Source organism: Gekko japonicus, unplaced genomic scaffold (genome assembly GCF_001447785.1).
Source record: "Gekko japonicus isolate JY-2015 unplaced genomic scaffold, Gekko_japonicus_V1.1 scaffold2929, whole genome shotgun sequence".
Taxonomy (NCBI): Eukaryota; Metazoa; Chordata; class Lepidosauria; order Squamata; family Gekkonidae; genus Gekko; species Gekko japonicus.
Window position 1 is genome coordinate 146,368 of NW_015176535.1, and position 24,383 is coordinate 170,750.

A 24,383-nucleotide genomic window follows, 5' to 3' on the forward strand; every position below is an offset into this window, starting at 1 on the left:
TTCGGCTTATAGCAATTATGATGTCCTGCAGTTCTGGAATACAAATGCTGGAAATGGTGTCAGATGAAGCCACCACTTAATTTTCTCCTGCTTCAGAACAGGATGCTTAAAAAAAAAAAAGTACATCAAGGCTCCTGTTGAGTAAATTACTCCCTCTTCTGTGCATGATGCTGTCAATGCAGTTGGGCTCCGTAAAATATACAGCGAGTTACTTAATGGGTGCAGTAAAGGCAGGAATTGCAAGAGAGCAAGCAAGGGAGTCAAGGTTTTTCTTTAAAATTATTTAATTACACACCTTTCCAGTAATAAGCATAATAAGACAATAGAATAGATCGCCATCATTCAATTATTTACACCCCTTTATTCCCTTAAGCTTCAAACAGGCATTTGAGGAGTTTTATGCAGCAGTATCACTTCTCGTATTAGGAGAATGCCGGGACCGAGGGCTCCTTGCAGGAAATAAATGTCCCATTCTGGCAGGATTTAGTGGGATGATGCTTTTGTGGCTTGAATTGTCCAGCTGAAGATCCTGTATGGAAGAACTGCATCTCCCCAAGATGGCTTTCCAAGTGAAGTGAGTGGAGTTCTAAAAATACTGAGATTGATACAAAATTATGTATTTGGATTCTCCCTTTTCGCTGGTACCATGAGACCAAAAAAACCCAAGAAAGGTTGGGGGTGGGGGTGGGGGGGAGATGAGTGATGTTAGGACAGCTTCACGCCAATTTTATTTTGCTCCTTCTTCATCAACCGCTGCACTTCTTTCTCCATTTTCTTTCTTTGCTGCTCAGCTGCTCGTTTTTCCCTTTCTACTATTTTCTGCTGCCTGCAATTTCACGAGAGAAAGAGAGAGAGAGAGAGAGAGAGAGAGAGAGAGAGAGAGAGAGAGAGAGAGAGAGTGGGTGAGCGCAGCCAAACTTTGTTAGCCCGTCTTCGCAAGAACTTTTTTTAAAAAAAAACAGCTCCAAGTGAGTCAGTAGCCACTTTCTACACCTAGCCAGCTTGGTCTTAAACAGGTATGTACTTTAACACCTGCCTTGGAACTAGAGTACACATCCCCACCAAATCTGTGCATTACGCAACAGGGGAAAACAAAGAATCTACAAATCGCTGCAGAAAGGGATTTAAGTTTTAAAAAGAAGGCATTCACAAAATTGCAATCTAACCGGTTTTTATCCCACACTCACTTCAAGGAGCTCACGGTGGCTTACAACCTTCCCAGTTTTATTCTCACAACGATCCTGTGAGAAAAGTGATTGACCAAAGGACACTCCAGAAGAGCACAGTAGGAATCAGGCTCGTCCAGACCCTACTCCAATACTCCAGCCACTTGCAGCCCCTGGGCTCCACGCTAGTTTGCAATTAGTCTACTGAGGTGTTTTAAATTACCAAGCATGAGTTTACATTTGAGATCAATCATTAAAGCTTGACTAACCTACGTTATCACAAGGATGCATGTTTTCTTAAAAATGGAAGTGTTTTGCTGAATCGGATCAAGTCCACCCTAGCATTCTTTGCGAGAGGAACTAGAGACCCTGGACGGTCCATCAAAAACAGCATTCAGTTGCGGCCATGGAGGAAGGATACGTAAGTGGCCCCAAACTAACACTCTGAGAACCTGCACCCTGCTGCAGCACATGTGCCACGGAACAGCCCCAAAGAGCTTGCGATGTGGTTAATCTGAACTGGACTAATAACACGTCATTTCAACCACCAAGTTCCCACAGCCTGCCCCTACAGAAGACATTCTATAAGAAGTCAGACACAGTGGTGCTTAACACAGAAGGGTGAGGAACAGCATGGAAATTATTTATGTATTCTTAAGCAAAATGGCTATTCAACTTCCCTCTTCAATGATATTTCCATACTTTTGGTTAAACACTACAGCACTGGCATTAGCTGGACACTATATGCCTATGTGAACATACCCCAACAAGTTATTCCCCAGAGCAAGACACACAACTATGACTGACTGAAGAGAGTTCCTTTACTCTAGGAGGTGGCCATTTTGCATGTGTGCACAAATCAACACAATTAGTCAGAAGGAAGTACTTCTTCACTCAGTGAGTAATTAAATTGTGGAATCCACCGCTAGTGGATGTAATGATGGTCATTAGAAACAATGAATTTTAGAGGGTCCTAGACAGATTCATGGAGTCTAAATACGGCTACTACCCATGACATCTAAAGGAACCTCCACATCCAGAATCAATAAACCTCTGAATGCCAGTGTTAGGAGGCAACAGTAGGGGAATGCCTTGGCCTCTTATGTTCTGTTTCTTGGTCCTTCAGGGCAACTGGCTGGCCACTGTGTGAAACAGGAGGCTGGTCTGATCCAGCGGGGCACCTCTTATGTTCTAACCTCAAAGTAACAAATGGATGGAAGGGGGGGGGTGGAAGGCTGCATGAAAAACACAGAGAGTGAGTGTACTGCAGCCAACTAACAGTTGTTCGGGACCCAGAAGGCAACTGAGATTACTGTGAAAAGCAAATCATTAGGTGCAATATTTGGAATTATTTTTTCATGCTAAGAATACCTAAGCAGTGCAATAAGTAGCAATGACTGTAGAGATGTTACCATGGCAATGTCAAGAACTGGATTACACATATGCACAAGTGATTTTTTTTTAAGGAAAACGGGGAATGGGTTGATGAGATTGTCTAAACAAAGTCGTAACTTCAATACTCATCACAGAAAACAACACTGTACTAAGTATTTGGCCTTAAATCGGAAGAATCATTCAGAGATGTTTGCAACATTTCATTTGCTTTAACTTCTCATCTGAGAGAAGCCACCTTTGTTGCATACTGAGCCCTCTGCTGGCCACTAAGGGCACTCTTTTTTGGGTGATCTAAACATGTACCAATTCACACAACATGATCCTGCAAGATGTCACACAATCAGATTAAAGGAATATTCACACTTTCCTTCCATATAAGAGCACTGTTAAGCCCCACAACCATGAGCCCGCCTTGGTGGGGAGGGCGGGGTAAAAGTTAAAGTGGTAAATAAATAATTAATAAATAAATTACCTACAAATTTATCTACAGCAACAAATTACTGCAGGAGGAAACTTGCCCCGTGTGCCCAGCTGTGCCTGGCCATCATCACTGAGCATCAGGCAAGCCTCCTGACCTGTCTGCTGGGCCCTGTTTCTCCAAGATGACTTCCATTCCATCTCCCTGGGTGGAGATGGAGAAAAGCACTGCAGGGGCACTCAGAAAAGACAACATGCCTGGAAGCAGAGAGAGCTAACAAAGCGGAAGCTGTCTAGGAGAGTAGGGTACGACACCCTGAAGAAAGCAGGGAAGGCAAGAACGTTGTCCATTATAAGATCTTTAGCATAAATAACATGGGGGACCACCTAAAGAAGCAGCTGCTTTCCCTCTTTCAGAGTCAGCTTCAGAGGAAAATGATGGCAGTGGAACCAATTGCTTGTTTACTGCTAACCTGTCCTGCGCAAAAAAGGCAAACGCTGTTCAAAACCTAGGCCTATTTCTTTATCCTCTTTCCACTGCATAATATTGTTCCCTGGGGAAGAATGACCATAACCTCAGCCACCTCTGTTTATAAAAGACAGTCTGTCTTTCCTTTCTGTGCTCCTATTCCCCAGTTTCTCAACACGTTGGTGACCATTTTATATATTCTATTCAAAGTGTTACATTATTTTGTAAGGAAGCAGGAAAAAGCTATTGGGCTGAAGACACCGAAGACATCACAAAAAGTGTTGGCCGAGCAGAACGTTGCTCACCTACCTGTCTTGTGGAAAAGGGGGAAAGAGGTGGCTTTCTCTCCGGCTGTTACTGCAGACCCCTGTGGCACATTTTGTCTGTCAGACTCTCTCAATCTTCAGACAGGAGTTTCAGGGCAAGCAAGAGGCCGCCTGAGGAAGACCTGTCCTGCCAACCCCTTCCAGGAATTCTTCTGCATAGGTCCTACCTGTTCTTCTCAAGGCAGCGTCTCCAGTGAGAGCCTTGGACAGTCCAGGGCTTACTAAAAATGCATTTTTCACCAATCCTGCATTGTCATGTATTAATGATGTTCACAAAACTTTGGAAACACCACAAACGAAGACTACAGCTATGAATGTGGGTAGTAATACTATTATTCCTATTTTCCATTCCTTTTCTCACCCACCCATTACTTCCTTTGAAGCCGTAACTACCAGTTAGGAGTGAACGCTTGCCCTGTTCCCACTCTTACGCAGTTATTCTGGGGCTGTGCCAAGTTACCTTAGAACTTCTTCTGCTTGCCAGGCTGCATCTTCCTCTTCTTCCCAGGCATTCGTGTTTTCCTGCCACGTCTCCAGGTCTCCCAATTCCGGCTGAAAAAGAGAAAGAATTCAACACATATACACAACTTCCCCAGTATAGATACCTGGTCAACTTCAGAAAGGTGTAGCGCACAGCAAGGTCACATCATCTTATTTATCACCTGAGAATCTCCCTGGGTTGGATCCCAAGGTTTTTTTGGTCACACACTAAGGGCACTTCTGCTTGCATTAGATTTCGGCTAATTCCCCCCTCCCTTACAGCCCCTGCAGTGATGCGGCACTCCATGGTATTCCAAAAGACCCCCCCCCCGCCCCCCAAGAGCTGCAGTGAAAAGGGGGATGGCTAATTCCCCCCTCCCCTTGCAGCCCCTGCAGTGATGTGGCACTCCATGGTATTCCGAAAGAACCCCCCCCAGCCCCCCAAGAGCTGCAGTGAAAAGGGGGATCTGCAAAAGCACCATTTTCCAACGCACCTCTGATGGTGGCAACTGAGGAGACAACCCCTGGTTTCAAGTAGGGTTACCTGGATATTTCAAATGCTGAGCAGGCTTCCTAAAAGAGTGGATGGGGTTGCTGTGGCCCATAAGGACTCTCTCCCCCAGCCTGGTACCCCATTCAGAACACTTCCAGTTTTGAGGCTGCGTAGCTAATGTTCAGACTGAAAGGCAGGACTGGGGCTCTGTTGGTGTAGCTCCCACCCTGCTTCCCAACACTCTCCCTGACTGAACTGACAGACGTGGTCTCAAGGCTGGTGTTGAAGAACCCCAGGGCTGGTTGTCCTCGGGGACTTCGACATTCATGCCAAGGCCATCTTTTTGCTAGCGACTCAGGATTTCGTGGCCTTCATGAAAGCATGGGCATGCCTCAGGTAATAACTGGCCCTACACATTGTGCAGGTCACACTCTTGATCTGGTGTTTTGTTCTCAGCAGGACGGATGTGGTCTGAGAGTGGAGGAATTAACAATAGTTGCTTGTCACAGTCAGATCGCTATTTGTGTAGGTTTAGACTTAGAGGGATGGGGATGTATTAAATTAATCCTCCCCTGGAGCCAGATGGATCTAAATGGCTTTCTGATGGCTCTGGAGGATTTCCCTGTCGATACAGCTGGTGCGCTCCTGTGGATGCCCTGGCTGGCCTCCGGAATGAGGAAACGACCTCGGGGTTGACCTGCTTGCTCTCAGGCACCCTCTCCCAGGTGTCAGAGCCACGGCTGCCCCTTGGTTTATTGAGGGGCTGCAAGTGATAAAAAGGGAGATGGCCAGAGCAACAGTGGAGGAAGACTTGGGATGAATTCTGTAAGACATGGGCTAAAGCTCATTTTAAAGCAGGCTCTGCGGTAGAGACGGCGGCAAAGGAACAATGCTTTCCCGCCACCACAGTGTTTGGACAATGAAGGCCACCAGAGCTGATGGACAGAAGACAGCTGGGATTCGGCCTGCAGGAAGAAGTGGACTCGGTAACCCACTGAGACTGTTTAGCTCAAAACTTTGCAGATAAAATCTCTCGCATCAGTACCAACTTGACATTAGCAGTGAGAGTCAGATGGTGCCAAGGTATCCCCTCCCAGCTGTTTGGATACTGACCAGTTCAGTCAACCTGAAGATGTGAACAGGGTCCTGGGAGGTTTGAAGCCTAACACCTGCTTGCATGACTCTTGTCGTTACATCTGCCCGGGGGGGGGGGGCTGCCTAGGGGGTGGTTACCCCAGCCTTGAAACAGTGCATCCACTACTAAAAGAAATTTTCCCTGGAAGTAGGAAATTTCAGTGACTATCGGCCGGCCTCAGGCGCTCCATTCTTGAGCAAGGTGACAGTATGTGTGGTGGCTGGACAACTTCAAGCATTTGTGGATGAAGGGACTGCTTGGATCCTTTTTCCAGTCTGGTTTTGGCTTGGTTATGGGACTGAAAGAGCCTTGCTCACCCAGGTGGAAAGCCTGTGCCAGGACATGGACAGAGGGAGTGCTCTTGGAACCGAGCCTACTGCTGGATAAGCAGGTGGCAGCTATGGTCAAGAGTGCCTTTTACAAGATTCGACTGGTTGGCCAGCTTCAGCCATTCTGGCCACCGTGGTGCCTGCCCTAGTTACAGATAAGATTAGATCACTGCAATGCAGTCTCTGTGGAACTGCCTTTGAAAAATGTTTGGAAACTTTAATTGGTGCAGAATGCTGCAGCCAGGATGTTGATGGGAGTGGGCCACAGTGACCGTATCACTCCAGTCTCAGGCCATTTACAGTAGCTCCCAAACCATAATTCAAGGTGCTGGTGTTGCTCTTTAAAGCCCATGTCTTGCAACCAGCATACTTGACGGACCGCATACTCTCTTACGAACTGATGAAAGGGCCTTCTTGGCTGTGACACAAACCTAGAGAACTCTCTCCCCAGGGAGACTCATCTGCCTTCCTTCTGTTGCCATCTTCTGCCGGTGAGTGAAGGCTTTTTTTGTTTCATCTGGGATTCCATGAATGATCCCCTCCTTCCTGCCCCATTAATTGTTGCCTTTATGGTTTAGTATGTGTATTTTAGCTTTGGTTTTGTTTTAAGGATGTGTTTTTGTTTGGTTTTAAAGACATGTTTTTAATCTCTTATCCACCTTGGTGACCCTGATGAGGGCAGAAAGGCAGGGTATAAACTTTGCACATAAATAAAATACACAAGCACGTTTCAATTTACCTGCTCGATTTCTACAACCAGCTAGGAGCAGGACAGGAAACAAACAGAAGCATTGGTTTTGTCCCTAATTTGGATAAAAACATAGGTTTCCTGGACGTGTGTGCAGAAGAGTAGCCTGGGATGATTAAGAAGGATGGGTGAAATGAGACTGCGGCTCCCACGGACAGTAATTAACAAGAAAAGGGAATAAGTGCAGCCAAGCCTACAGCCTGTTTCCAGTCAACTATCGAAGCTGTTCTTCAAATGACTGGAAAGATAATTAGCCAGCTCTACCCTTTTTTTTGGCACCTTTAACAATTCTACTGCATTACGTATGCACAAGGGAAATGACACCACCATCAACACTATGCTATGCTACTTGTGGAAGTAGGCAGTGACAAGTTCAACTTGTTATCATTCTGCGTGCCTAAATTGTCAGGCCAGTTCTTTACATTCCAATATTGGCAGCTGGCCCAAATAAGACAAGCAGGTCCAAAGCTCTCTGTTATTAGAATGACATGGCCTTCTTAACAGCCAAAATAGGAAGGAAGCTATACATTATACTCAGGACCTACGGTTAATACCCTAAGGTGCCGGTTAGTATTAAAGAGGAGTTTTGAGATAAAATTGTATCTGCTAAGGAAGAAGGATTAACTCTGTTCTTTTTTGGAGAAACACTGTAGGGGGAAATAGTTAACCCCCTACCATGACACTAATACAAATCTCCCACCATGTGCTGCTGCTTTCAGAGGCTAGATTACACTCTGGAGAAATCCAATCATGGATCTCCAACATAATGCAGTCTAGGCCATAGCAATGCTTTCTCTCCTGAGACAGAGGGGGGGGGGAAACACCCCAATTATCTGGAAACTAGAAGCAAACCATATGGAGAACATACTTACAGATTGGTGAATAAAAGGTACATCTTGTGTAGCTGCTAATCTAGAAAACCCTGCACTGCCATCCTGGTTGCCAAAATTTAAGGGTTCACGCTTCTTAACAATAATCTGAAAGACAACATTGAAGAAGAAAGAGATCATGAAGTCTGTGGTCTGCAATAGCGGATGCTTCCTGACAGTGCTAGATCCGGCTATTTTGCACAGAGTTATGTCACATAATTGTGAACTGAAATTATCTTGTTCGAGACCAAGTGTCAGATATTACAGATGTTAAGACGACTGAAGCAAGCATGTACTCACTCACTGCTGTAACAAGGGGCTTAATGGTATCATGCTCTCTGGGTATCAGCTTTTACCCAGAGAAGGCGATGGGAACGTCAGAGTGTTACACACTTTTATCTCTTGCACATATAATCTGTGTGGTCTCTTCACAGCCCCATCAAACCCACAGCATGACACGGGGTTGTCCTGTAACACATATGGCATCTTCTCCACCTCTTAGTATAAAATAATGTGATGCTCATGCTGTGACACATGACAATTTAGGATGCAGTTGCAGATGTAGTAATATTTGGTTGCACCACCAAATGAGTGAGGATACAGCTTAAGTATATAAACACTAATCAGTCCATGTAGCTGACTACAGTAACTACAGATTAGTATGAAAGACATAACTTCTGCTTGATAGCGCTGTAATATAAACTGAAACTTAATACACACATTGATCACCAAATCACAATGAGGTGCCAAGCTAGAGAACTTGGTTATCTAAAAACTGGTTAAATGACATGAAGAAAAGAGTAGGAATAAATGACCAGCTCTCACAATGGAGGGAAGTGAGCAGTGAGGTCCCACAAGGATCAGTATTGGGGCCGGTGCGATTTACTTTATTCATAAATGATCTGGAACTAGGGATGAATAGTGTAGTGGCCAAGTTTGCAGATGACACAAAATTATTCAGGATGGTGAAAACCAAGGCTGACTGTGAAAAGCTCCAACAGGACCTCCACAAACTGGGTGAGTGGGCGACAATGTGGCAAATTAAATTCAGTGCTGGTAAGTGTAAGGTGCTGCACACTGGGACAAGAAATCCCAATTTAAAGTATAGGCTGATGGGGTCTGAACTTGCTGAGACTGAGAGGGAAAAGATCTCAGGGTTGTATGTTCCCACTAAGCTGCGGAGTCTTGTGAGCAAAAATTCGACTTTGTGAGCTACTGGCATTAAAGTTGTGAGAAAGCAATTTGGCTGCTGCATAAATTAGTCAGCTCTGGAGCCATCCCTCCTGAACCAAGACAAAAACATGTGAGCTGGAGGCTAAAAGGGAACCCTGGTGGTAGTGGATAGGTCAATGAAAGTGTCAAGCCAGTGTGCTGCAGTGGTGAAAAAGGCAAGTTCTATGTTATGGAGTATTGGGAAAGCGACTGGAAATAAAACAGTTGAGCCCCTATGGTGCAGCCTCATTTGGAACCCCACGTAAAGTTATGGTTAAAGGTAAAGGTTCCCTTGCTCAAAAACCAGTCGAATCCGACTCTAGGGTTGCGGTGCTCATCTCCGTTGCAAAGCCGAAGAGCCAGCACTGTCCAAAGACGTTTCCGTGGTCATGTGGCCGGCATGACTAAACACCAAGGGGCACGGAATGCTGTTACCTTCCCACTGAAGTGGTACCTATTTATCTACTTGCAATTTCTTGCTTTCGAACTGTATTTCAAAAAGGGCATTGCAGAACTGGAAAAAGTACAGAGGAGGGCGACCAAGATGATAGGGGGTTGGAGCACCTTCTCTATGAGGAAAGGCTGAAGAGCCTGGGACTTTTTCAGTTTAGAAAAGAGTCAATTGGGAGGGACATGACAGAGATTTATAAAATTATGCCTGGGGTGGAGACAGTTGACAAGAAGAACTTTTTCTCCCTCTCCCAAATAATAGAACTCGAGGGCATCCAATGAGGCTGATGGGCAGTATAAGTTCAGGACAGACAAAAGGAAATACTAATTTACACAGAGTTAATAAAATGTGGAACTCGCTGCCAGAGGATGTAGTGATGACCACAGTAATAAACAGCTTTAAAATGGGATTAGATAGATGCATGGAGGATATCAACAGCTACTAGCCATAGTGACTGAGGGGAACCTCCAAACGCAGAGGCACTAAGCCTCTGAATCCCAGAGCCGGGAGGCAACATCAGGTGAAGGCCTTAGCCTCTTTGCCATTGTTAGCCGTCCAGAGGAACTGGCTGCCCACTGTGTGAGACAGGATGCTGGACTAAATGGACTATTGGTCTGATCCAACAGGGCTCTTCTTATGTTCTTAAGCAAAAGCAGCAAACTCTCCTCCAGAATTTGACACTAGCCCCTTATCAAAGAACTGTAAATACCTGCTGAGCTTGCAGGCAACAGAGATCCAGATGAGGAAACCCGTGTAACTCTGCACACATTATCCCACCCACCTCCATCACAGCAGCCTCCTGCACACCTAGTCCAGTTCACCTCCATGAACAAACAAGATGGGCACCACCTGCCATTGCTGAACCTGAATGGCTGCCCTGCACATCAACACAGAACAGAACTACAGTTCAAAATGCTGCAAACGTACTTTCTGCGTTTTCCTTATTGTTGGAGTCATGTCCTTGAAGTAGTCTGGCTCCATCTCCTCCAAACCGTTCTGTTGATTGGCCACAGTGCCGTTGCCACCTTCAATCTTCACGCTTGTAGGAGCATCTTCATCCCATGAAGACCAATCTTCTACTTCTGGCTGAAGAGCAAACATGATCTCAGCATTCTATTCGGAAACTGTGCAGTTCGATGCAAGTACTGCTTACGCACTGATACCCGTGCCATTAAAGGTATTACCTGCTTAGGAACTGATGAATAATCGACAGTAGTTGGCAAAGTTATTTGATCACCACTTAGTTTCCGTCCTCTTCCAGTCCTGAGAAAGAAACAAGAGGGTTACTTCTAGCTCTGAAAAATATGAGCACTACACAGAAATATTAGTAACAGCTAACAAAGCTACAGACATAAAAACCCGTACAGGATTTTATATACAGGAAGGCTATTTACACAACTTGCCATCCACTTAAAAGCTGATTTAATGACAAACCAGGAAAACCTTTGCAAATGTTTCTGAATAAGTCTTGGTCTAACCAGAGCTCCTATACACAATATATAACTTGCCCCTACTGGTATAATGACATTATGAATAATGTCATTATTTCTCAGTTGAAATTAGACCAACCTGGTACAAAAATGGGATAAAAATGTTCTAAGGAACAGGTTTATTTACAACAACCACTTTTCTTGTAAATTAGTGCTATAAGGTCTGCTCTGAACTAGCAGTATCCAAGTTTACCAAGCTATCCAAAAGCAGGAGAAAAATGTGACACAGGTTGTTAAGACTAAATGTTTGGCTGTTGTCCACAAACAGTCATGCTTGAATAAAAACTTGTCTTTAAGTTGCCACAAGACTCCTATTTATTTTTTGGCCCGAAGACTAACATAACAACACCCCTCAGGAATATTTAGTATTGCTCTTACTGTACTTGGCCAGACCAAATCATGACTAAAATGAAGAGGGATGGAATATAAGTTACAAACATTAAGCATCTGCCGCATCAGGATTTTCCACATTCAAAGGTGTCACTAAAACATCTCAGGATTGGTAGAAAAATATTTGCACGGTGACAACCGCTAACAGTAGTTGCAACCCTCGAAATAACAGCTGAAATCCAAAGAACTACTTTAAACATACTGGGCAGGGCCTGTAAGGATTTTCCACTTTTTTATTTTCAATAGCAAAGCTCCATTCCATATCATCCACTGCTTCTGAAAGCTGCCCCTATGTTCCAGAAAGCAGAGTACCAAATAGCATGGAGAACTACTGTCTGAGAAGCAAAAGCCCAAGTTCACTCCGGGCATCTAAAACTAGTTATGTGGTTCCACAAATCCAGGTCATTAAACAAATCATTGCCATATATTACTTTATTCTTAAAAATGGGGCTAGCTGGATTGTATGAGATTCAATTGTTAACCCATTTTGTCCCCAAAGACTTAGGTCTCTTGAAAAGACTTCAAAACTCCAGATCATTCATTTTGCTGAAACTTTCCCTAACCCTTCTTTTATTGGAATATGAATATTTACCAATATACTACATATATTTTTCTAATGCTCCCCCATCTACTCTCTCATAAAGTCGGTTTTGTGCATTTTGTTTCATAGAATCAACAAGATGGAACTTGCAGAAGATTAAGTTTACATAAGCAGAAGATTAAGTTTACATAAGCCAATAAAACTAATTTTTGTATCATGAAGCGAGTAATAACAAGGGGTAACTGAATATGAATAAGATATTTGAGAAGCTGCTTTGCTTTCCATTGCCGTATCTTAGCACCATGTTGTGAAAGTATTTGAGACCCAAGACAAGGATTTGTAGTGGAAACAAACAGGAAAGTGAATTGATCAGGGACAACTCACAGGCCTGTTCACACTCTGGAATAGATGCTTAAGTACAAACTAAGCAAGTAGGGGGCCATCAATGAGGAAGTGGCTTTCCCTGAGAAATACACAGAAGTCAAAAGCTCAATCCTTTCCCAGTTGCTGCCTGTACAGTGAAGCCAGCCACTCAAAGTCTTGAGTATCACTGAGAAACAGTCATAAATAAATAAAATAAAAATAAATAAATGTTATTTTGTACTTGGAATGTCTAAACCAGAACACAGAAAGTAAATGGTGCCAAAGTGCTGCTCTATATAAAAAAAAACCCTCAATGTGAAATCTGATAAAAGTGTAAATCTTCAAACCCTAGTGCAGCCACACACACACATGTGCATATCATATGTGCTGGAAAATGAGAAATGGGAGAACACATTTATAAAGCAAGGGAAGATGGTAGAAGTGTGAGATTATCAGGACGGGTAGCTATGCTCCAGTTTCGGACTGCCACAATTCTTCCCTAGAGCTTCTTTCTGGGGAGAGAAACTTCATGTTTTCCTTTTTATTTTATAAATCCCAATCTAAAATGAAATGAAAAATACATGGACCAAAATATGAGATACAACTAACCTCAGTAATGAATATGTACACAAGAACACTCCCAAAGGATCTCTTGTCTGTTTATGCTCTAACAGACTAGATGTCCCAAGGCACCTTCAAGAATAACATGCTTATCTGGCATAGTTTTCTGCAAGAAAATTCTTCTTCTTTAGTACTTAAATACTAAATAGTATTTAAATAAATAAAATAAATTTACCCTACTGAATGTAAGCTTCTTCATTAATAAAAGTCACCAATCTAAGCCAATCATAACCATGCTGACTGGGATCTAGTACTATGTATTTATCTGGAATCAGCATAGTACTGGAACACGCCTACTCCTGTCTTTTGCAATGCTTGACCTTTTGGCTCTACTTTACAGTATATGTGTGTGTGTGTGTTTTAAAACTTCCCCGTAAACAAAGTGTATCTGTATTCACGAGAGAACTGGGTGAGATGAAGCAGACTGGAAGACAACTAGAGAGACACTGGCAGAAGACTCAGGATGAGTCAGACGGAGCATGTCATAAAGCCCATTCACAGGCCTATGAGGTGCCAATAATGGCAGCAAAGAAGACATTCTTCTCTGCCACCATTGGGTCAGCAGAATCTCATCCAACTCCATTGCTTAAAGTGGTTCCTGACTTGATAACACCTAAGCCTGGCCCTGCAGTTGATGAAAATTTGGCCTCCAGCTGTGATGTTTCTGCTAAGGTTCTTCGCTGACAAAATCTCTCTCATCCATTCCAACAGAGAGGCCCAGCTGTGTGCAGTTCCAGTACCTGAGATGCCAGAAGCCCCTGCTTGTCCTTGTGTTATGGATAGTTTCAGGTTGATCCTGCCTAAGGATGCTGACAGAGTCCCTGTGCACTAACTACAGCCATAAAGCAGCCATTTGTTGAATACTCCACCTTTTAGGGTGGCTCATCTGGCACTGACCAGAGCCCAGGCTTTTTCCATCATGGCCCTGGCTCTGTGGAATGGGCTCCATGAGGAGGTGAGATGCCTCCCTCCCCCCCCCTGGAGATCTTCAGGGAACACTGTAAGGCCTGCCTGTAGGCCAGGGTTTTGAGGGAGTTTGATTGGCAGGCATCTTTTAAGGGGCAGGGAGACTTGGGGTTTGCTATTTTATCTTTGGTTTTAGCTGGGGATGTTGTACGCTGCCCTGAACTAAGAGGAAAGGTGGGATTTAAATGTTTTAATAAAAAACAACTGTCCGTGCATCTCACAGAGTCGGCTCTATCCTACAACAATGGAGGCAACGATAATTGCTGCTGTTCTTTAAGGGATCACAAGGTTCTATTTTCACAGCACAAGATTTCTTTTTCCCAAATTTTTTACAATATTTTAAAATAGCTAACAAAAGAAACATAGGTTTGTTTCAAGCATGGCAAGAATTGCTAACTCCTGCAAATAAAATAGAAGTTTCAGACAAATTTATGTTGGCAGCCGTTAAAAGGAGAGGGTCACAGTAGGCTTTGGGAAAAAAGTCTTAAAAGAATGCTCCTATATAACAAAGCTGAACGATTGTTAATCACATAACATTTCTGGACACTTCTAGAGAGCTCCACATCTGACAAAAACAGCAGTTAGAGGAATCAGAACTGTTTACTGAAAACTGCATTTTACTCATACCCCTGTGATCTTAAGGAGAAACTTTAAATACTCCCTTAGATTTTCCATCTGTAATTAACAAACACCTTCAAAAGGACATAGACAAGAGGACAATGACAAGTCCAAATGAACCAAAAACACATGCAAGACCTGCTGTTTACCTGCATATCAATCTCTTGAAAAAAGAGAGCACTGCTGCCAGGCACGTACAAATTTTAAAAAGACGGAACTGTGTAATGGCCATGGTGGAAGTCGTTGCCTGAAAAAATAAAAAAGGACAAAGAAAGTTATGGCGGTATTTACAGGGTGACTTTATATCTGCAGATCAGTTTTACTGGCTAACAGTGCATAAAGTCAGGTGCTGATACAGACAATGCAATTCAGGCTCACAGTTGCGGGCTCAAGGCAACCACAAGCATAACTGGTAGCCTTTGTGTGGTGTGCTGTCAAGCTGTTCCCAACTTGCAGTGACCTTATGGATTAATGACAAAGTCCCATCATCAACAGCTTTGCTCAAAAGTTGCAAACAGAAGGCCGTGGCTTTCTTTACTGAGCCGATCCACTTTATGTTGGGTCTTCCTCTTTTTCCTACTGCTCCCAACTTCTCCTAGCACTACTGCCCTTTCCCAGCGAGCCTTGTCTTCTCATGATGTGAACACTGAACAAAGAAGGAGGCAACAGTAAACCACTTCTAATCACCTCGTAGCTTGAAAACCCTATGATGAGAGGACCCAAAACTGGTAGCCTAAGGTCAAAAGCAAACGGAAGATGCCACACACGCTCCTTGGATAACAGTTCCCAGTAAAAGTCTGCAAGCTAGAATGGGTAAGTTCAACAGTCACCCAAGTTGTTCTTAGGGGTACTCTGCACTCATTTTCTTTCCCACACAGAAACAAAGGTGGGGTATGGGGGGGGGGGGCGTGCACACATGTTCAGGCTGGATCCCAGCAAAAGCATACAGGATGTGCAAAGAAGCAATTTAAAGTTCTAGTGTTCTAGATAAAGGAGAGTAATGGCAAAGTACAAAGAAGCTCTACCTTTTCGTGCTCATTAGTACAAAGAACCCCATTAATACAGAGCTGGATCCAGGACTGTAGCTAACGTGGGGCCCACGGGGCCTGGACCCCTAGCATACCTTCTGGGCTCCCTCCCCCCCTGGGCTGGCCTCAAATTGAATTAATGTAATTAACTTTGATTTAATTAGCTACGACCCCCTGAGGCTCCCTAGCTATGGGGCTGGTTGGATTCACAAAGGATGAGGCTTTAATGAGAACACGGATCAAACAAAGTCACCCCTCCTCCCACTTGCATGAGAAGAAAAGCTGGTGGGATCCAACCATGTACTTCCCAGCTAAGCCTGGGAATACAGTCAAGTTTTCCTTAATTGTGTTTGAAAATAGGCAGCATCAATAATCAAAACACTGTTGTCATTGACAACAGCACCTCAGTCTTGTCTGGACTTCATTTTATCGGTTCCTATTCATCCAGTTAACTTCTCCAGGTACCAGCTCAGACCTTCCATGTTAAAGAAATCTCTCCAGAGGTTCTCTTGAAAGGGCTGTAGCTGAGTACATGCCACGTTCAGTCTCTAGCATCTACAGTTAAAATCCCATCTAGAAGGGAGTAGGAAGACATTTGCCTGAGACTAAATCTGCTGCTGATCATGGTGAACAGTTCTAGTTTGGAGGGACCAACAGATTCAGTGGCCTGGTTCAGATGCCATGGCCAAACCATCAGTTATCATCCCCCCCCACACACACACACACTATTTTCAATTTTAAAAAATCGCATTAGAACTTCATAAAAGCGTTCAATATTATCTGAGAACATCAAGAAGTCTAATTAGCCATTTAAACAAAACCTGGATAGCTACAATTACAATGTGTACCTTTTCTCTATGCTGAAGTAATGAAAAGTCACAATAGCAGCAATACTGCAACCCACAAGTTATGTCCTATGTTTAAAAATGCAGCCTCACAAAATTGCTAGCCAGCCTGCCAATTCATACCAATCTTAGTCAACTGTGACACACAGGAAGCCAGAATGAAAAGAAGGAGCCCTTTCTGGAACACTTTCAAGACTAACAAAATTTATCTGAGCAGAAACTTCCAAGAAGAGCGCCCCCCCCCCTCCAGCTACAGAACCCTTGCCTGCTTGGAAGGAATCCTTGTTTGCCACAGGTTACCAGAGTGGTGTGCTTGTCTGGTTTAAAGACTCCCTTTCACTGGTGCTACACAAGAAGGATGCTTTCAGTTCTAAAACTGTAAATACACATTTTTACAATTTTGTTCTAATTGCTCTTGTAGCAGGCAGAGAGATTTGATAAATTTGTTCTCTCTGCTTAGAAGAGCTTTATTTTCATTGAAAAGAACAGCATTTTGGCTCCTGGCATGTCACATCTGCATACTCACTTGGGGGGGGGGGGGCTGCCAATTCTGCAAACAACCAAACCATAAAATGCTTATCTCTCTGGCTTTACTAGGAGTTCATTAGAGTTCAGAGCAGTCAGTCTTACTTTCACACTGCAGGCAATCCATTTTTTGATATGCAGTGCTAAACTTTTATTAGATGACGACTTCGGACACGGGTAAACAATGCTCCCTCTAAGCTGTGGAGTCTTGTGAGCAAAAATTCGACTTTGTGAGCTACTGGCATTAAAGTTGTGAGCGAGCAATTTGGCTACTAAATAAATTAGTTTGCTCTGGAGCCATCCTTTTTGAGCTAAGACAAAAATGTGTGAGCCGGAGGCTAAAACACTGTGAGCTAGGTCACACTAACTCAGCCCAGAGGGAACACTGCAGGTAAGGGAGTCTGAAGTTATGGGGCTGGGGGCGGATGTATCACCATTTGCAGGGCTTTTTTGGTAGAAAAAGCCCAGCAGGAACTCATTAGCATATAAGGCCACACCTAACAGCAGAAACTCATTAGCATATTTGGCCACACCCAGACAGCACAACTCATTAGCATATTAGGCCACACCCAGACAGTACAACTCATTAGCATATTAGGCCACACCCCATGCCTTCCCTTGGCTTGCCCGGACATCCCCCAGCTGTGGGATGTCCAGGCAAGCGCCCCCCCCTTGAAGGGAAGGCAGTTTAAATCGCCTTCCCTTGGCTTGCCCAGGTGCCCCGAGGCTGCAGGATGCCCAGGCAAGCTGGCCCTTGGTCAGGCTGGGGAAGGCACGGGGAGGCATTTAAATGCCTCCCCAATCCTTCCAGGGGGCCCCCAAGCCCGCCCGCCTTGGAGTCGCCGGGGGGAGTTGCTCTCCAGGCCTTCCCTCTGTAGCCACACACAGAGAGGTTTTGGCTGTAGTGGGCGTGGCCAACTCTGAAGCCAGCTGGAACTCCATTCCTGTGCGTTCCTGCCCAAAGATAGCCCTGAGTCCATTTGGCCTCTAACAGTATAGTAACAAACAATGCTCCCTCTAAGCTGTGGAGTCTTGTGAGCAAAACTTCTACTTTGTGAGCTACTGGCATGGAAGTTGTGAGCGAGTGATTTGGCTACTGCATAAATTAGTTTGCTCCAGAGCCATCCTTCCTGAGCTAAGACAAGAATGTATGAGCCGGAGGCTAAAAAACTGTGAGCTAGCTCACACTAACTCAGCTTAGAGGGAACACTGGTAACAATTCTGACTACAAAAAAAAATGCCCTATAACTAAGGAGATATTCTGCTACCTAATGATCACCACACTTTTCGCAGGAGCTCTACAATGGTTATTTGAAATACCGTGACACAGTATGGCCTTGTCCACCCTGTCCTGGTTCTGTGTTTATATTCCCACATAGCAAAGGCAGTGTGAAAAGGCATGTTCCAAAATATGCATAGATCTAACACAATGTGATGCTAAAGCTACTCTCTAAACATACACAAAAACAATGCAATGCCATAAGTGGAAAGCTGGGAAGATGGTTGAAAATGAAGAGGGTGAGACAGCAACACTGTCCATTGCCTATATATTGTCATCCCTTTAGGAGGGAAGTATGTGCCACGACCTTCTGCTCTTGTGCAAACTCCACATCAAAACCGAAGCCTGAGTTAAGGACGGCAGACAGCCACCAGTGAGGGTGTGCACAGTGTAACCTTATCCCCCCAAGGTGTTTCAAGTGGGGTAGCTTCTAGGAAGGGCATGGGGGTGGAGATGTAGGGATGCCTATATATAATGTACAGCTATATATAATACAGCTCTCACAGTCACTGTCTGCTAAAAATCTTCATGACACAATGAAACAGAAGCGTACAATTTTTCCTCCTACAATCAGAACTATGTCTGAGTGGGGAAAAAAGATACTTTGGCTTTCACAAAAAGACAAGACCAACATAGTTAAAACTGGTGCGGAGAAAACTCCTGAATCATATTAGAGTTGCCAAATAAGTGACATGAACAAATGCTCAAAAATACAAACACTGAGAAACTCAAGTTGAAGCCCAATATAAAATAAGACTCTGTCCATGCTGTCAGTTAAAGTCTATTACTACTTTTCCTAATCTTAGCTCACAGATTGCTAAGAAAACAACCCAAATGGAAGATTTAAGGCTAATGAAACTACAGAAATGACCAGAGAAGCTCCATGGCCTTGGAAAAAGGAAAAGCAGCTGTGCAATCCTTGAGCTTCTCTAGCAAACCTCTGGAAAGCTGCTCATTAGCAAGCAGCTTTTTATGTGTTCTCTGTCAGTCCTCCTTGCCTCCTTTATTTTTATGCTCTTTTTTGGCAGCATGTTTGGCTCAAAATATATGTAAACACTACAACCTAGGGAAATTTGTACTTTGCACCAAGTAACTATGACTTCATCAGCATCACAAACCTGCTCTTTTGGAGGAGTGGCTGAATCTGTTTCACAGAATTATGCTAATTATTCTATTGTGGTAGTTTACCTTGTTTTATGAAGCCATTTTGGGTGTAGAAGTGGAACAATCCCACCCCCCACCCCCCAATAAATAAATCCACACAAGCATCCTTAGGATTGTCCTTAAGACTGTTTTTCTATTGTGGTACTGTTATAGACATGTGAAAAAAACAACTTTGCTGCAGCACTGTCTGGTAACTTCTTACCCAACAAAGAAAGCATAAAAGTGAATACCGTGTGGGAATTGTGTAGTTTGACAATCTCTCTGACTGCATATGAACAAATACAGAACCCTTTGTAGCAAAAAAGAAAGAAAAGAAAACAGTAGTTCTCATGGTGAGAGTAAGAATGTCTTTTATGATGTTAATAGGTAAGCATCGGGAAGAATTTAGCTTAACCAGCAGGTTACACCAATTACCAGAATGCTGCAGCCAGTTCCAAATGGTGCGTGCTAAACATCTGAAAATATAAAGCAGGAACATTTGTCTTCAAACCAGATACCACATGGTGCCCCCTCCCGCAAAACACACTGCAAGCACCAGTAAATTATTTTTTAGCTTAATTAAACATTTGTAAAATGACTCTTACATCTTTTGCAAGCGAAGATACTTCTACTGAAAGCCAAATTCCCAAACCACAGCTACTTTTTTGTCAGAAACGCAGAATAAAAACACACCTTCCAAAGCAGCTCCAGTAATTCAATACACAATACTGTTGGCAGGTGCTATGCATAAGAGAAAATAAGACCCACCATAGCCTAAAGCTTACCCCTCAGCAGGACCACGCTGATCCTTCCATTGCTGGGACAGACAATCCATTGTCCCTTTCTCCTCTGGCTGGGGACAAGTTGAAAAAACCTGCTCCTGGGCCTTTACTACTAAAATCACAGAGCAACTTGGTGCTTGGGGGGGTCAACAGTGGGAGGGCTTCTAATGCCCTGGCCCCACTGGTGGACCTGGTATTTTTGGCCACTGTGTGAGAGTGTTTGACTGGATGGGCCATTGGCCTGATCCAAAATTGTCATCTCTTATGTTCTCTTATGTCCTTAACTGGCTTGCTCTATGCTGGAATACTGTCCTATTATGAAGTTTGTGTTGCCTAGAGGCTGGGAGTACACTTTTATTCTACCTTTTGATGTTTGAGCTCAGGGATTTTTTAAATATTTCAGCAGTTGAGGTGCCTGGGCATACTTTATAAGAGATATGATACAGTTAGAGGATTTTCTCTCATGTTTTATTGAATTTTTTCACAGCATTTAACTTTATTAGGTACTGATTTGAATAATCTATACAACCTTTCACTCACCCACCCACCATCTGGAAAAATCCCTTCACATGCAGAAGAAGCTGCCATACAGTTTGGGGAAAGGCCAAATCAAACAATGAAGTTTACTGTGACAACTGCTAAAAATCTCAGAAGACTCAGACCAAGCTGACTGAATGCTCAACATCTCAGAGTCTCCAGATTGTCTTCCAGAAGCACCAAACATTAACACATGATACATTCATCCTAGTACTGCATCAGTTCAGAATACAGGTAGAGGTCTGAGTGGCTGAATACTCCCCCACATAAAAATAAGCTTCTACACATAATTTTAAAAACAGCACGTCAGTAAGAAAGCAAAACTTTGTTAAATGTGCAAGTTCTCCACATGGTATGAAAGGAGTTTCCTTTCTTTGCATACAGGGGCTTTGAACATGCTGTCCTTCATCTACATTTTGAACAGGGGGCAGGCAGACTTTGTTTGCCCAAGTGCTCAAAACATCCCTGTGAAGATGCTGGAGGAGGAGACTGTTGTACTTGGAAACACACTATAAGCAAACCAAGTTCTAGCAGGGCAGCCAGGATTTCAGGGATCTGCCTTGAATTCATCTGATGGCCATGCAGGATTTGGAGATCATGGACATAAGCCACACCAAGTGCTTTCTCCAGCACTGCTGGGATGCTTTGGCAGACATCTGGACCTGGGCGCTAAGCAAAAGACTGAAGTGCTGCTGTCAACACATGTCAAGGGTGGCCTACCTCAGAAGTGTTCCCTCTAAGATGAGTTTAGTGTGAGCTAGCTCACAGTTTTTTAGCCTCTGGCTCACACATTTTTGTCTCTGCTCAGGAAGGATGGCTCCAGAGCAAACTAATTTATGCAGTAGCCAAATCGCTTGCTCACAACTTTAATGCCAGAAGCTCACAAAGTCGAATTTTTGCTCACAAGACTCCACAGCTTAGACGGAGCATTGCTCAGAACCCAACCAACACAACCCAAGGAAGGCAGAATTGTTATCATTTTTGAATGAGTACCTTGGCTCTAACTTGGCAGGCTCCTACACATTCTAAACCCTCACACTCAATGACAATAACACACCATACGCCAGAAAAGCTCCCAGAACTAACATTTGCAAGCCAGCCAAATCAAATACCACAGTAAAACCAAAACATTCCAAGGTCTTTGACCAAGGTGATCTAACAGAAAGCGCTTAAAAGAGTTACACACAAATCTTGGCTAGTGTACAACCTAGTTCTGATTACTTCCTATAATAGGGAACTTTCTCCTCAGATTTTCTTCATAATCACAGTCTTATTTTGAGGTGGGTTTGAGAATCCTTCTGTCTATGCTGAAAAATTAAAACAAGAGATGTTGCTATTTGCCTGAGTAGGACAACACAACATAGTTCACAGGCGTAATATTTCCTCATTTAAATACACTTTTTTAAAAAGGACAAAACAATAGAAATCAGTCTGTTTTCTTTTTAATGGTCTCCCTATGAGTTAGGCTGGCAACTGGTTGTTTTACAGCTGAACAAGAGAACACAAAAGGATTAAAATAGTTCTTCCATACACCTCACAGTACGTCTTAACTCTAGAAACCTTGGCCTCAATAATACAGCCTTTCCTCTGCCTGAAAAAGGTCCCAGGGCCAATTGACATTATCTTCAGTTTTTAAAAGGAAGTTGTTAGAAAAGTCTACTTGAACGTGACCCTGGCGATTTACTGCGCCACTGGACTCAAACTTTGTTGCACAAAATCAGTGTGTTTCAAGATTTCCGGAAGAAAAACTGGGATCCAGCTCCGCTAGGTTTATGAGACCAGTGCTTTAATTTATTTATTTAAAAAAACGGCAGAAAGCAACCTGATTTTAAAAAAAAACACACCCTCCCTGCGAGGCAGGCCACTGCCGAGAAGAAGGCAAAGCCTGCGGTCCTTCCCCGATTGGTTCGAAAAGCTCCCAGGCCACCCTGACGAGCCCCGTCGGACGCTTCAGAGGCTCTTCGGGGCGCCCGAGCTGAGAGAGAGGGAGGGAGAGAGGGAGGGAGGGAGGGAGAGGCGGGCTGGCCAACCAGCGGCTGCCTCATCAGGCACCCCGCGCGCACACCCGCCCGCCCCCTCAACCGCTTGCTTCCCCGTCCCGTTACAGGAGAACACCGGCGGCGCCTCCTCCTCCGCTTCTCTCTCACCTTGCTCAGGACGGAGAAGGGGAGGCGGCGCGGCCCGAGCCGAGGGGGAGCCGCTTCCCTCGGCGACCGCGAGCTCCCTTCATTCAAGGGCAGAGGAGGCCGTGGCCGCCGGCAACGCTGCTAACTACTGTGAGGGTCGCGGGCGCCATCACCTCCCTCGCGGGCCGCCACAGCCGCCTCGGCCTAGTCGTCACCCGGGAGACCCGCTCGCTCGAGCCCGCCTCTTCCGGCCACGCCCCCTCTTTTCCGGGCTCGCCGAGGAAGGGGAAGGAGACGTTGCGTGTCTCCAGGAGCCGGGGAGAAGAGGCTGGGAGAAAAGCGCTAGGCTGGGAGGCGGGGCTTGAGCGGCACGTGACTGCGCTGGGGCTCTCGCCTCGTGGACGGTCCGGCGTGCCATTGGGAAGCACCGGTTGCGGGAGTTGCTGCCGCCATAATTGCCAAAAAGGGCAGGGAGGGTAGTGCTTACTTATGTATACGTACATAGGCATGTGCATGTTTAGGGATGCCATCCTCCAGGTAGTACCTGGGGACCCCCCCCCTCCCCGGAATCTCCAGATATGGTTGCCGCCAGATCCCCCCCGGCTGCCGGATGAGGGAGTAGGCTGGCCAGATCCAGGTTGGGAAACTGGAGATTTGGGGATGGAGCCTGGGGAGGACAGGGACCGGAGTGGGGTACAATGCCATAGAGTCCACCCTCCAAAGCATGCATTTTCTCCAGGGGAACTGATCTCTAGTCTGGAGAGGAGCTGTAATTCCAGGGGATCCCCAGGTCCCACCTGGAGGCTGGCATCCCTGTCTGCAGACTAGAGATCTGGAGTAAACGGAGGATAGACTGTGGCACAGTACCCCACTGAGGACCCTGTCCTTCCCAGGCTCTATCCACCAGGAGTTTCCCAACCTGGTTCTGGTAACCCCATCACTTGCCAGTGGCCAGTGGGGACCTGGCAACCCTAGCCTGTGTAAACTGTGTGTAGAAAAGAGCAAGAGTCCAGTGGCACCTTAAAGACTTAACAAAATTTGTGGCAGAGGATGAGCTTTCATGAGTCACTGCTCACTTCTTCAGACTTATATATAAATAAAATACCCTCAAGTCACCACCAATTTATAGCTACCGGTCATGGTTTTTTCAAGGAAACATTCAGAGGTGGTTTGCCATAATTTAAGATAGCAGAACAAACCAAGAAAAAAAAAAACAAGGTTGGGTGCTCCCAGAGCTAGCACAAAGACAGTAGGTGTGGAAAGTTTTGGATTTGGATCTTGCCTGGACCAGAAACCTGCCTCTGTCTCAGCTCCCCTTTCAACTGGAGTAGAGAATACTGGCCTACTTTACAGGGCTGCTGTACAGATTACATGATAATCCATATGAAGCGTCTCACTGACAGTGTTCTATAAAAATATTTTTAATTCTACCTCATTGGTAAGATGTCCAGACACATACAAAAGCATTTGCCATTACATTTAGAATAGGAATTGTCACCAAATTAAGCTAACATACAATACACCTGACATGGCCTGTACTCCTGTAGTCAAGCACCAGCCTCACACATTAATCCTATACACATTTCCTTGGGAAGTTATCCTATTGAACTTTTTTCCAAACATGCACACATATCATGCC

General features: G+C 44.6%; 1 protein-coding gene across 1 annotated transcript; it reads right to left on the reverse strand.

Annotated features, from left to right (window-relative positions):
* Positions 1 to 297: 297 nt before the first annotated feature.
* Positions 298 to 22,997, reverse strand: EBAG9 (estrogen receptor binding site associated, antigen, 9). The gene is made up of 7 exons (XM_015427444.1): positions 22,766 to 22,997; positions 14,629 to 14,726; positions 10,675 to 10,753; positions 10,418 to 10,576; positions 7,831 to 7,935; positions 4,234 to 4,325; positions 298 to 826 (listed from the first exon to the last, which is right to left on the reverse strand). The coding sequence occupies exons 2-7, from the start codon at positions 14,709 to 14,711 to the stop codon at positions 706 to 708; spliced, it is 639 nt and encodes a 212-aa protein (XP_015282930.1). The 5' UTR covers positions 14,712 to 14,726; positions 22,766 to 22,997; the 3' UTR covers positions 298 to 705.
* Between the last annotated feature and the right edge of the window lie 1,386 nt (positions 22,998 to 24,383).

Bases quoted from the DNA above. Each gene is read 5' to 3' on its own strand.
- EBAG9 (XM_015427444.1), bottom strand. From the start codon at position 14,711: ATGGCCATTACACAGTTCCGTCTTTTTAAAATTTGTACGTGCCTGGCA. The intron at 4,326-7,830 runs GTAAGTATGTTC...TCTCTTTTTCAG, and splicing joins TACCTTTTATTCACCAATCT to CCGGAATTGGGAGACCTGGA. The intron at 827-4,233 runs GTAACTTGGCAC...GTGAAATTGCAG, and splicing joins CAAGCAGAAGAAGTTCTAAG to GCAGCAGAAAATAGTAGAAA.